Source organism: Eubalaena glacialis, chromosome 3, assembly GCF_028564815.1.
Source record: "Eubalaena glacialis isolate mEubGla1 chromosome 3, mEubGla1.1.hap2.+ XY, whole genome shotgun sequence".
NCBI classification, from domain to species: Eukaryota; Metazoa; Chordata; class Mammalia; order Artiodactyla; family Balaenidae; genus Eubalaena; species Eubalaena glacialis.
This window is the reverse complement of record NC_083718.1, coordinates 20,601,560-20,615,878: the sequence shown is the minus strand read 5'-3', so window position 1 is coordinate 20,615,878 and position 14,319 is coordinate 20,601,560. Positions and strand designations below refer to the sequence as shown.

Genomic DNA, 14,319 nt, shown 5'->3' with positions numbered 1-14,319 from the left:
AACACATTTGATCATCCGTCCAGAGTAAGAAGGGAAAAGAAATAGCGTGGTCTGTCCCGGGGTGAGGGCACGTAGGGGGATCCCGCCAAGTGGGCAGAGCCAGTTTTAGCTGGAGCGGCGAGTCCAGCCCATTGACAATCCAGCTCCGGAAAGGGTTAACTGCATCCTGCCGGTTCGGTTTACATGTAAATAGAGAGCAGCTGCTCCGCGCGGGCCCCAGTTGGCCCTTTTAAGTTTTTGATTGGTTGCCAATGACATCACCGCCCGTGTTATAACACTGTGGACCCAAAGCGGCGTCGGATAAACCCTCCTTAAAGAGGCAAGGCCACGCCCTGGCTCCGCCCTCTCCAGCCACCCATTGGCCGCGGGCTGCTGCGAAGTAGCGGTTAGCTTTCTCTGGATTTCTATTGGTCCAACGCGCCGTCGGTCGGCAGCCGGCCCGCCCCCTCAGAACCTTACATTTACAGTGTAGCAAAAGAGAAAGTAACTATGTTGCTGCTGGAGATCAATGAAGCCAAGTGAATGAGGGCTGAATGTGCGAATCCACAGCCGAAGCGGAGCGCCAGATGGTGGAGGGTTACACTTATTTATGAAGTAAGTGGAAGTCACCGTGGCTACTCCTGAGAGCCCGGGAGTGTAAGGCGGTGTGAATGTGAGTGAGTGAGTGTGTGCGTGCGTGTGTGTGTGTGTGTTGCGATGCTCACAGAAGAGCCACAGCAGGTGAGGTTAAAGGGTTCCGGCTGTTGGCTCACGCTGCCCTGTGCGTTTACTCTCATCTGCAGTCTACTTGGATTGGGGGCGAGGAAAAAATGAGGTTTGTTGGGACGCTTTGCGGCAGTTTTAAATGCCAGGGACTTGTTAGTGCGCTATGTTGCGAAGGGGGATGTTAAGTGCCCCCGGAGTGGGGAAGGAGCATTCTCTAACCACTTAATTTTCTTTCCAGCCCCTGACTAGAGGTGGAAGGACGACTAGCGAGGGAGAGGGGATAGCTCAGTATTTCTCTGGGAGGTTTCCTAGGCTGGTCTGGATGGTTTCACGGGCAATATATATTTACGCCCGACCCTCTGCTGCAGGGATGCAGATCTCTTTATACACTCCGCGCGTGTGTGTGAGAGAGAGTGTGTGTGTGCGCCGCGCACTCCGTGTGGAGGTGGGGGGTCCCAGCTTGTGTCTCCGTGAACACGCTTACGCGTCCCTTTCAAGGGAAATGGACTGTTGATCCTGGGACGTACCCTACCAGGTAACACAATAGCAAAGACTTTCACTGCTTGGTCCAGCTGGGAAACAGTTATAGCTTCTGGAATAGTACTTGCTCTTCAAAAAATACTACGCAAGGGAGGGAGGGAAGGAGGGAGGGAGGGAAGGAGGGAGGGAGGGAGGGCAAGGGAGGAAAGAAGGGAGGGAAGAAAAGAGGAAGGGAGGGAGAAAAGAAGTTGGATCCTTCTTGCCCATCCAAAGGTGGTGAGAGAAAGCTGAGTCGGTGGGGATCTGTGGATGTGATAGGTGCGTGCCCCTGTGTGTGTGTGTGTATGTGTGGATTCTGCCTGTGACACTTTGGCTCTGTGTCAGGGAGTGGTGACAGTCCTGTGTAGAGGGATGTTCGATGACATTTTTCCAGACATCTCTTAAAGTTCGTTTAGATGAGCTACCCTTGCATGGGGTTTGGGTTCTTTTCTGTGTGTATGTCTAATAGGACAGGAGCCATCAGGGCCCGGGTGTGGAGTGCCCCTGTGCCTACGGGGAGGAAGGAACTGTCCCTTTGCACGCGCCCTCTCATGAGACAGGAGATAGACCCCTGAGCAACTCTTTACTTCCCACAGGGACGGGCTCATTGGGAAGTCTTCTTAATGAATCCATCCTCTTGAAGAGGGGGGATATCTGTGTGGGATTGAAAGATTATGCATAGCGGCTGCCTCCCATTGAGAGGATCTCTAGGATGTGCCTGTGGGGAAAGAAGGAGGGAGGAGAGTTGAAGTGGTCCTTTCCTTAAAGGCAGAAGTGGAGGGGTGGTGCAGCAAGGGAGCAATCCAAAGGATGGATCTGCCAGAGCTGGGGTTTCCAGACCTGGCTCCTTGGCTTGAGGCTTCATTCTAGGAGACTAGTTTGTAATGAAAGAGGAAATGCAGATTAATTTATAAGAGGCTAATTGGAAACATGGGAGGTTTTAATATGACTTTGTTGTGCTTTTCAAAGGACTCAGTAGAATGGAAAGTAAGAATAGCTGGCAGTTAAAGAGATTCACTTAGGGGGATGTTTTCATTTTGATGTGCAGAAAGTTGACATCCGCCCCTGATGTATATTTAGCTGCCGTATATCCCCGTGAGCCATGCCAGCACTCTTGGTCATTCCTTTGCCTTTGCAGTGGGTGAAGGAATTACATGGAAAGTATGCACGGGTGGACGCACGGGTCTTTCTCAGACGGTTGCATTATACTTCTGCCCAGGAGATGAGGCCCAGAAGAGATGCCTCTTAAGAGCCTTCCCTTCTGTCTTCAGCTTTTCTAATTCTTTGTGCTTTTACCTTTTCTCAGGCTGAACTTTGATGTGGGTCCGTGAAAGGTTGTTCATCAACATTTGCATAGACTTTACATCTAACCTTAGACTTGGCAAGAACTGGGGGGTCCTCAGGTTTGCATCCTCTTTGAATCCATAGCAATGAGCTTCAGGCTTTGAGAGTGACAGGATAAAGGGCACTTAGGACGACTTTGCTCAGAGGGATGCAAAGCCCTTTCCCAGGGATTGGATTCGACTGCCTTTTGTGTCACATGACTTTATTCTTTCTTTCCCCCCTCCCCTTCTTTACAGACTGTCTTGAGTTCTTCTTGAATTGCCAGTTTTCAGCCTCCTCATGCCTCCGTCTCCTTTAGACGACAGGGTAGTGGTGGCACTGTCTAGGCCTGTACGACCTCAGGATCTCAACCTTTGTTTAGACTCTAGCTACCTTGGCTCTGCCACCCCTGGCAGTACCAGCCACCCTCCTGTCATCGCCACCACCGTTGTGTCCCTAAAGGCTGCGAATCTGACGTATATGCCCTCATCCAGCGGCTCTGCCCGCTCCCTGAATTGTGGATGCAGCAGTGCCAGCTGCTGCACTGTGGCAACCTACGACAAGGACAATCAGGCCCCAACCCAAGCCGTTGCCGCCGGCACCACCACCACCACCACCACCACCACCACCACCATTGGAAGCTCTACCACCTGCCCGGCCAACCAGATGGTCAACAACAGTGAGAATGCAGGCTCTCTAAGTCCATCAGGTGGGGTGGGCAGCCCTGTGTCAGGGACCCCCAAGCAGCTAGCCAGCATCAAAATAATCTACCCCAATGACTTGGCAAAGAAGATGACCAAATGCAGCAAGAGTCACCTGCCGAGCCAGGGCCCTGTCATCATTGACTGCCGGCCCTTCATGGAGTACAACAAGAGTCACATCCAAGGAGCTGTCCACATTAACTGTGCCGATAAGATCAGCCGGCGGAGACTGCAGCAGGGCAAGATCACTGTCTTAGACTTGATTTCCTGTAGGGAAGGCAAGGACTCTTTCAAGAGGATCTTTTCCAAAGAAATTATAGTTTATGATGAGAATACCAATGAGCCGAGCCGAGTGATGCCCTCCCAGCCCCTCCACATAGTCCTCGAGTCCCTGAAGAGAGAAGGCAAAGAACCTCTGGTGTTGAAAGGTAATGCCCCCACCCCCTCCCCGAGCACAGTCCTGGTAAGCCTGGGGTCACTCTGGGTTTTCTCTTAGAAGTACCAGCATCCTCCTGCAAAAAAACAGAATTGCCTTTCTTCTTCTTGTCTTCCCTTCCGTGCCCTCTCTTAATTATTTTGGGGTTGGGAGAGAAACCCAGCAGCCTTGAACTGAAAGCCAGAAGATCTGGGCTCTAGTCTTGATTCACCTTCTCATTTGCATTGTGCAAGTCATTTCCCCTCTTGGAGACCGTTTTCTCATCTTTCTATAAAGGGGCTTTATGACACCAGATGGCATCTCCAGTCATGCCTGGTCTGGTAGTTCTATTCCAGTCAAACTAGCTGGAAAGTTCTTGTCTCTCAGACTTAATCAAAGTTGATGGAACAGAGGAAACCGCAACTGTGGTGAACTACAAGTAAACCTCCAGGTACCAGTTTTTTTGTGGGAAATTCTTCCTCTTTCTCACCTCTCTGAAAGTGACCTTCAGGAAGGGCAGAGAGCCTTATTCTAAGGCCCCCTCAGAAAGTATAAGTTTACCCCAAACATCCGTTCCTCTGCCAAAGCTTCAAGGGACAGAGTCATTTTTATGAAATACTCCCCAACCCATTGTTCCTTCTGGCATCACCTGACAACCGTTGGCATCATGGCTCCTCCCAAGATGGGGTGGTGGGTCACTTGCCCCACTGAGCACAGAATAACTGGCAGGTCAGTGTCGCTGAGCCCTGGCAGCAGGAATTAATTGCTCTCTGGTCTCTGGGCTCCTTCCACACAGCATCGCCTAACCTAGCAGTGGAGCCCACGTCCCGTATCCAACCCAGGTGTGCCTCTTTGCCCTCGGATGCCATCCTTTGGGGCACTGCACACCACGCTTCATCTTCGGTGTCTTCTGTCAGGGGGTAGTGGTGGTAGTGAGAGACAGGCATCTTATTTCTTCTCTTCCCTTGTGTGTTGAGTCAAGGCATACAGTCTGGGCCACATCACCAGCCAGTCTCATGCAGTGTGTAGACCAAAGACGTTGCTGGGTTCCTTTGAACACCTTGCATATTTAAATTGCAACAGGCCATTGGGCTGGGCAAGTTAGTAGTTTTGCCTTTGTGGGCCAGCTCTGCCATTCTTCTTCTTGTCTTCCCAATGGTTAAGCAGTGTTCTTAGAAATAGAGTTCTGAATGTCTTTGACATCATTGCCTCTGCCCACCCTTACTGCCCTCGAACCTGCTCTTGTTGGGCTCAGCTAGCACAAACGTATGGCTTTCCTTGGGCTGGTGGGCTCTCAGGAGAAGGAGAACATCATGGAAGTTGCATCCAGAGAGTTCCGCGCAGCTCCCAGGTATTTTTTTTTTTGTTGCTGATGGGTTTTCTTGGGTACAGATATGCTCAGATTTCCTCTGTGTACCCCTGTATTTTATTGTTTTGTATTCTTGTTTGGCTGACTTTGAGTGATTCCCAGTAGGTTTACCCAGCTAGCATTCTGTCCCCGTGATCTTGGCTTGTCTCATCTTTTTTGGATGAGAAAATACAGTCTACAAACTTCCCATTTGTAATAGTTTGTCTTGGGGAGCCAAGAAGGGGAGAACCAATGCAATGATCTTGAGGGTGGTCTCTTGCTCATGTAGAGTAGATGTCATTGAGGGAAAGCAGACCCTTTGTGTCTGTATGATCTGAGGCCAGGCATCAAATAATCCACATGAAGATGACCCTGGACATGAACATAGGGTGATTAGGAGGAGTTGTAGATTCTACCCTCTACTTTGCCGTGGGCATTGTTGTGTATGAGTGTGGCTTGTCAATCACTGGGCAATGAATCTCCTAGGTGTTACTGATCAAAGTGGGGTTCCTTTCCCCCTTTCCTGTGGATGCAGCTGAGAGCCTGGGCAGCCTGCGCTTGTTCTTCAGTGTCAGTGAGGAAGATTGCCTCAATGGGGCGGGGCCGGACATGCTGCTGACCTCACCACTGGGTGCCTGGGAGGCCGCTGTGAGGGCTCATCATTTTCGGGTTGGTGAGACACAGCGGCGGTCGACCTGGAAGACACACTGGTGGTAGAGGTTGTATTATTTGTAGTTTGGGGGGCTCTTTCTTCAAATATCTGAGAATTTGGTTGAATATATGTAGTTCAGGAGCAAAAGGGTCAGTAATCTACTTTATTATTTTTGTCATTATTATTTTGGTCTCTTTTGGGGGAATGGCCTAAAATTGGGACCACGATGGGAAGGAAAGGAAAGAGATTGATATTAGAATGCCCCTAGCTACCCTTTCATCTGGGTAAACCAAAGGTTAATACCATAGCACCACTGAGGTGAAAAGTGGGGTGGGCATCTCTCAGAAGGCATAGCCAGCAACTTCTCCTAGGTTCTTGAGTGGGTCAAGCAGACCATTCTGGTCTGGTTTCTCTGCTGAGGTTTATTTTAGTAACCCCCTCCATTAGTGATGTAAGATTTTATTTTAGCAAGAGTGGTGGTGGTACCATTTTGGAATGAGTGACTTTTGTAGGGTAGATATGGGGTGGGGGTAGTTAGAATCTAAGGTCGACACCTCTAAGGCTTCATTAATTTATTTTCAGAGATTTCAGTATAATCTCGGGTAATTTATGGCTGACCCATCTGATTCTCTGGTTTATGTTTGTAAACACCGGTTGCTACCCTCCCTGTCCAAGTTTTATGTCCCCCTGTTTCAATGCCATGTTCTCCATTTTTGGTGCTGCCTGTCAAGTAGAGCGGCTGCTCAGATACCATTTTAGTAATGCTGTGTCAGGTTGGGAAGAAACTGATCAGAGGCGCAGAAGCCCCTGGGATTAAGTTACTATTCTAATTTACAGTCCCGTCCCTGTTGTGACCTATGTCTGAATCTGTGTTTTATTCTCATCTTCCGAAGAATAAATGGCATCAGACCTGTGCTTCTATTCAAACTGGCAAAAAATGATCCAAATGAATAAATATTTAGAGACCTGCAAAGTCTTTGAAAGAATTACAGGCTGTTTTACCCAAAGTTGATGTTTAATGTGATTTCTCACCCAACTCAATAAGGAGGCTAGACGGTTCTGGGTTTTTCATAATGAGAGCTACCATCTTTGCTATGATGTTTATAAGGCTCCCTTTCTTTTTAGCAAGGCTGTGTTCAGGGAAATAATTTGTCATTTACCTATGTAGGAAAAGATAGTCTACTATCACCTCCTCTTTAAAGACAGTCTATGCCTTTCACATTTTTATTATGAAGTATTTCAAATATAGAGAAACATAGAAAAGAGTATCATGGGCACCCATACACCTAGTACCCAGATTAAACAATTATTAACACTTTCCCTATTTGCTGTCTCTTCTTTTCCTGGTTGTTGAAAGATTTTAGAGTATAGACAATATTTGAAATGTATTTCAATATGTTTCATCTTTAAACTTAATGTTTTCAAATTAAGAAGGCTGGGAATATTGTATAGTATAGTATGGATAACATTTTCACTCCTAAACACTGGTGTCATGTGCCCGTTGTTGAGAGACTTTCGAGCTTGAAATTCCACTCTGACTAACTGGCTATCAGGTCTATGGAGAAGCGTCCCGCCCTCAGAGTGGGAGGTTTCCAGGCACCTCCTTGGGGGTCTCTAATGCTCCCCTTCCACGAGGGTCTGTCAGGGCCCGTGCCTGTACTTGCTCTGTGCTGTCACAAAACAAAGAGTGACTGATTGCTTCGTCCTCCAACAGGTCTGCCTCTGTATCAGAGACATTTATTGGGGGGAGGGAGGGGGAAGAGTGAGCATCAATTCAGGGGGCTGATGTGTAGGGAAGATTCGATGACAGAGAGAGTTAGTTTCTTACGCTAGAAAACTTTCCTTTGAAACTCCTGAGATGAACAACATAGATGGCGCATTTTCCCATAGTCAAAAAGGGCTCTGAAGTAAACACTTGTAGGCAGTGCTGAGTCTGATGACAAAGTGAAGGTCTGTGCTCAGAAATCAGAGACCCTGGAGAAATATTCTTTCTCTTTCCTGCTTTGTTGTGTGAGGGGAACAAAAGTCTTCCTCTTGTCTGTCAGGGATGTTAGGAGGATTTTTTTTTTTTTAAACAGGTGAAATAAGGGCATAATATATATCCACAAGTTTGTTATTCTGAGCTTCTGTTGAACATCCAGACATGCTGAATATTAGCCTTATAGCAAATGGTGGAGAGATTCAGGCAGGACTGGGGATCCAGCCTGTCTGGGCTCTGGTCTTGGCTCGCCCCTTACTAGCTCTGTGCCCTTAACTGATGGCTACTTCGCTTACTTCCTTGCTTTCCTCATTTACCAAAAAGGATATAACAGTAGCTGTCTCATGGTGGTAGTTTAGATATTAAATGAATTAATGGGTACAAAGTGTCCTGAACAGTTCCTCATACAGGGTGAACACTCAGTACATGTAGCTTCATATTATTACTGTTGGTCGAACAGAAATGATGGTATCAGTAAAAGTGCAATTTTGGCTCCTCTTCCAAAGGAGTGCAGATAACAAGCTAGGTATAGCAGCGTGTGTGTGTGTGTGTGTGTGTGTGTGTGTTGCTAGGGCTTAAAAATAACTTGGTGACTGTTACCTAATTTAAGTAGCATATAGTTGGAGTGCCAAGTAATTACAAAGACATGTTGGGTCAGGAGGCCAGAGTAATTTGGGCATATCCTAGAATTATTTATTTGTAGGGGAGTTTGTAAAAACGTGATGATAAATCTGTCCAACGAATGTCCCATAACTAAATAATGAAAGTATAAAACTATTAAGCTTTGCTTTTTCTGGCCTCTCATCAGGCTGATTTATTTTTGGAATAAGGATTGTAGTCTGACTATAAAAGGGGAGGTGGAAGGAGGGGCAGTGTGCTTCATCTTGAGAAGTTCTCGAAACTTTGAGTTGTGATGAGATGGACGGTGGAGGGAAAAGGAGGAAATTCATTGAAAGACACTCTCATGTCTTTAAGCGAGTCTTGAACCCTCCCCTGAATTGGTTCACATTTGCCTATACCCTCTCTAAGCTTTTGGATGTACTATTCTGCTTCCTAATTGAAAGTGAAAAGCTGTTCCCTGTTCACTGCGTGTTCAGCAGAGTGGCGTTTAGCTCGCTTACACCTGAGCTTCAACCGAGGCTTTTCTGCTGACCAGCTAGAGGTGTCCTTAGGCAACTCAGGTTACCCCTCCGAGCCCGTTTCTCTTCATTGTACAACAGGGATAATTCCAACATCAAGGATGAACTCAGACAATGTAAATAGAGTGTCTGGCACGTAGATCGCTCTCAGTAAATCAGGTCCCTGGGCTCTGCTCCCCTACCCACCATGGCCTTTCAGAACCTCTTCCATAAGACTGGGGTGGGGGGGGGGTGGGCGGGAGGGGAATGGGCCCTTGTTCTGAGCACAGCACTAGGGAGCATGTTAAGTAGGAACCACTTGTCCTCAACCATTCAGATCAGTTAAGTTAACCATCTGGCTTCTCAAGGACAAGTTCAAGAAACTCCTCTCCTAGCAGTGGTAGATAATGTTTTTAGATGAGAAAAAGCAGGGCAGAGGAAGGGAGATTTGGCAAAATCACAGGAGCAGAAACGCTGTCTACCATGCAGCCTGGTGATGCCTGTACTCTCAGGAGCTGGCGTGCGCCTCTGACCAGGAGCTGCCCCTGCTTCCTTCATCCCAGTGTTATCGGCAGCCAGACTCTCCCTGGCTCAGCATTGCTGGGGAGGAGTATGGGCATGGAAATGTGTTGTAGTCCCTAGGCAATTGTTTTTTTAAATCATTTTTTTAAAGATTTTTTTTTTTTTGATGTGGACCACTTTTAAAGTCTTTATTGAATTTGTCACAGTGTTGCTTCTGTTTTATGTTTTGGTTTTTTGGCCACAAGGCATGTGGGATCTTAGCTCCCCAACCAGATATTGAACCTGCACCCCCTGCATTGGAAGGTGAAGTCTTAACCACTGGACCACCAGGGAAGTCCCGTCCCTAGGCAATTTAATTCTAGTAGGTAGATAAAGGTACACGACACACAAGGGGCAGAAATTCTAATCCCAGGAGAGGTCATGTCACCTCTTCTGAACTCAAGTACCTCAGGTTTTAGAATAGGAAGGGGCCTTAGAGGTCACCTAGTCCAAGAGTCTTCACTGCAGGCTGTTCCTTGGAATCACCTGGGGCAATTTAAAACCTGGGATGCTCAGTTCCCACTTCCAGAGATTCTCATTAAACTGGTCTGGGGTCCAGATGGAACACCAAGACTTTTAAAAGCTCCCAAGTGGTTCTAACGTGCAGCGAACTTTGGGAACCATCCATCTCGTCCAGTCTTCTCATTATGCAGTTACAGAATTGGGGCCTAGAGAGGTTTCTTGCTCATCCAAGGTCACATGCATGATTAATTTCAGAGCCTTAGTGCAAAAAATATGTCTTGCCAGGTTGATATGTTGATTGTGTGTGTGTGCGTGTGTATTATTATCTAATGATAACAGTATCTATTGTATAGCATACAAATATAAAATAAGATAATATATTTAATCAATCATTTTGAGTATTGATACCTTTTTTCTTGAAATTTGAGATTTCAGTCCAGAAGTATAAGGACCTAAGTCTTTTGAAACCAGCAGACTCATGGTCCTGATATTTACCTGGATCATAGAAATATAGGACAAATGTTAATGATGTTAATCCCATCTTCTGGGGAATTTAATGGTTTCAGGAAGAGCTGGAAAACATTTATCAAAATGCGCCCCCGTACCCATGTGTTTCAGGTTTCTAGGGACTTTTGGTTCGGTTGGGTTCCACGGATGTGCAGCCTTATGGGTACCGGAGATTCATTCATTTTTTTCAACAAATATTACTGAATGCCTTCTATGTGCTAGGCACTGGTCTTCAGGCTGAGGTATCTGCCATCATAACTCTGATACTCCAAATATTAGAATGAGAGCATATATGGACCAGGCTAGTATTCCACATCCTTTCCACCTTGAAGATCATGTACCTGTTCGGATTCTTCATCCTCTACTGCTACACAATCTTGTTTAGGGAGCAGTTTATCTTTAGGAAATATCATTCTCCTGGGAAGTACATGTTTGCGTGGCCTTTGGCTTTTTTCTCCTTTCTTTTTCCCTTTCAAGATAGAGTCTGGCCTTTTCTAAGCACATCTTTGTGGGCCAACAGAATTTCTTTCCGAAGTCTTGATCCGAAAAGAATTTTTTTTTTTTTTATTTGTCGGTTTTTTAATGGAAAAGGAAACATACATTCTCTCTCTGCCTCAAGAAGCTCAGGGCTGACAGGCCTCCTCTGTGCATTGGAGTGGAACTTTGTAATTTGAACCTCACTAATTTGGGACATGTTGCTGATAGGGACAAGCCCTGTGTTTATTTTTTCCTGCATGCTCTCTATGAAAAGAGGACATGCTAAGCAAACAAACACTGTAAATGGTATTTCAAAGACAAGGTTTTGGCTCGCTTAGGGAAAAAAAAAGAGTTTGCGAGTACAATTAAAAACCACTCTAAGGGAAAGGGCTGGAATGAAAACACAAGTGTCTGTCATTCTGAAGCCTGTGCTATTTCCCCTAAACCATGTGGGTTCCTCTTGGGCAAATTTTCTGTGGCTATGTATCCATGTACTATATACTCTATATTAATATCATATAACCTTACTAATTCAGAAAAATGGGAGGGAAGAGAAAAGAATAAATATGAACCACAGCCTGAATTTCATTGTAGAACATTTCAAAATATACATTTTATATTCATGTTGATGTAGTGTCCTTTCTAATTATGAAGTCTTTGACTCTAGATGTTTTCATCCACAAGCTAAGAGGAAGGTCTTAGCATCCTTTTTCTCTCAGCCTATTGTCTGCATCATCTATTATTACTTAAAAGTTTGGGGGTTATATATATATATATATATATATATATATATATATATATATATATATATATATATATATACCCCCCCCAACAAAACCCATATTTTATGGAACTTAAAGGAAAAGGAAACTTGAGCCTATGCTTTTGGATAAAGAAATGAGCCGTGCAGCCTGGTATTTTCATGTAAGATAAAGGCTATTACCCCGTGCTCTGCCTCTGGCAAAGGGCAAGATCACTATCAGGAAGAAAAGGTTTGCAGATTCATCACATTATCCGTCTCGCCTTAATGTTTTAATTGTGGTGAGGGCCTACTCATCGTGTGTTTTGTCCCCCTAAGACTGGAATTTCATGGAAAGCAAAACAAAGCTAAACTCTTCCCGAGTGCTTGGACAGAGGGTTTGGTTTTCTTTGTCTTCCCACCCGGTGGACCCCCGTCAGGCATCTGTTGCCCAATTCTCAATCAAGCAAATAGATGAAGCTGCCTGATCCAGGGGGCAGTGTCAGGCTGTCCTCCCTTTGAGGAGCGTAAGCTTCTCCCGTTATGATGTGAACTCAAGTGATTTTATTTTGTGTCCCTGGGTAAGGAGGCTGTCACCACTCTGTGGCAGAACATTACTGTCCAGTGCTTTACTACTTGATGCTTATTCTATGGGAGAAAGAATCCCACATTCTTTGCATCATGGCCCCGGGGTCCACTACTACTGGGCTAAATATCACCAGCTGTTGCTACTGGCAAGTGGGAAGAAAAAACAGATTGGGAGGAGAGGAAGGAGGAACAGGGGTATAGAGGGAACAGAACAGTGTGAGGGTAGAGGGTCCTCTCAGAGTCAGAGACAGGATCTTCCTGCTCCTGCACTGGAGTCCCGGGTTCCAGTTTTCAAGACTGTGAATTACTGTCATTAGTTATTACAGCGTGTCTGCATCCCTCTTAAAATAATAAGATGAGACAGACTTCTAAGGGGAGCTTCCTTGAAAGGATAGAGGACATTTTCTTAGGTCTTGTATTTCTAGTCTTATTAAATAGCATATTTTTATGATAAGATTTATAAGAACGCTCTGATGGTTCTCATGAAGTGATATTTTACTCTGACCGTGGAACACCATTTAATCACATATAACTACTCTGGGTCTGACCAACCTATCATCCTCAAAATTAGAAAATTATTTTCCAAATAGTTTGGGGAAAAAAAAATAAAAGCGATTGCTTTCTATGTGCTGGGCATTGGGCTGTCACATACATGTCTTCCTTAGCTCTCAGCACAACTCCTTGAGAGAGGTTTTAGATTCCCAGTTTTACAGAAGAGGAATCGGAGGAGGAGATTCAATATTTCTTCCCCAGATTATTAACCAGTGAGTTGCAGAACAGGTATTAAAACCCAGTTCTAAGGATCTCAGAGGCCAAGTTCTTTCCAGGCTGGCCACATGTTTATTTACAAGTACACTGTATATCTCATTCTTTAGGGTCACTTTGTGCTTTATCTATGAAGTGTCCTTGGTTACGATACTTACCCCCCTTCCCATTTTCTTGTATCTCCTCAACTGAAAATTCCAGTGCTAAGAGTGGCTGACTGTGTCCTCAAGGAAGAGCTGGCTTTCCAATGACCTCACCCTGAATTATATCACGGCTTTTGGAAACTTCAAACTTTGATCGTGGCAGAGACTTTTAACTAGAGCAACCAATCAATGAAACAAATGTTTGAAACCCGCAACGATTATTTCTAGCATTTATGAAATGTTTGCTGTCTTAGCGGACTCTGTGCTCAGAGCATTATGTCTCATGATAACATTCCAGTCTACATATGAGTGACTGAGACTCAGAGAGGTCCAGGCACTTGTCAAGGTCACTCAGCTGGTAGCGACTGGGCATAGTGCTCTGAGGCTTCTGCCCCATGTATTTTCAACGTGGAGGACTTTAGAATGCTTTCTCCTAGTAGCCTGTGGATATGAGAATGATGCTTCCTTCTTTTGCCCATATTAATATACTTCCTTTCTAGAGTGGGAAGTAGATAAGTGAGAAGGAAGACAGGTATGAAATTATATTAGTGAATAAGAAGGAATGTTTGATGGGTATGTATGACTACATCCCAAAGACTCTAAGATCCAATGGCATTTGATTGCTTATGTTTTATAATCATTATCCGTTCTATTAGTGTGGATAATATATTAACTATGGGGTTTCTTTTCCCCCTCAAGTGTGTGAAGAAAGAATTTCTAGCTGGTTATCATTACCTTTGGGAAAGTGAATTCTCTGGGATAAGTGAAAAAGAATGTTATCCAACTGTTTACTAACTGTTGCTTTCCTCTTCTGCTTTCCTCTCCTTATCTTTCTTCTTCCTCTTTATAGTCTAAGCCTCCAAATACAGCTCAGGTAATCTGGGAGTGTGGCAGGGACAGACCGTAGAGAAAGCATGATTAACATCCTTGAAGGATAGCAGGATGGACCCCTGGGAACCCTGTGCTTGAAGTAATATTCATTCAGACAGAATTATTGAGCATTTGTTTCAACTGTCCCATTTTACAGATATGGAAACTGATTACTTACCCAAGAGCACATAAGTAGCTGGTAGCAGAACTGGCATAGAATCCATGTTTCCTAACTCTCTGTACAGTAATTATCCTTTAAATCCCAGTGGGAGTATAATCCTTTGGTTTGAATTTGAGTTGTTATTAAATAAGCAAATCTTGTGGGTCCAAGTGTTTGGCCAGGTTGCTTCATGTTTTCTTTCCCTTCCCCTTTGTAACGAGGTGATTAAGTGACTTCTCAGTGAATAGGTCTGCCGATTTGCATTTGTATTCAGCTTTCCTATTAGAA

At 45.2% G+C, this 14,319-nt stretch overlaps 1 protein-coding gene across 1 annotated transcript in view; it reads left to right on the top strand.

Annotated features, from left to right (window-relative positions):
• The first annotated feature begins 409 nt into the window (after window positions 1-409).
• Window positions 410-14,319, top strand: part of DUSP10 (dual specificity phosphatase 10) — a 37,516-nt gene continuing 23,606 nt past the window's right edge. Inside the window, exons 1-2 of the mRNA XM_061185330.1 lie at window positions 410-594; window positions 2,805-3,676. Of these exons, the coding sequence (XP_061041313.1) occupies window positions 2,848-3,676 (829 nt within the window). The 5' untranslated portion in view covers window positions 410-594; window positions 2,805-2,847. The remainder of the gene's footprint in view (window positions 595-2,804; window positions 3,677-14,319) is intronic.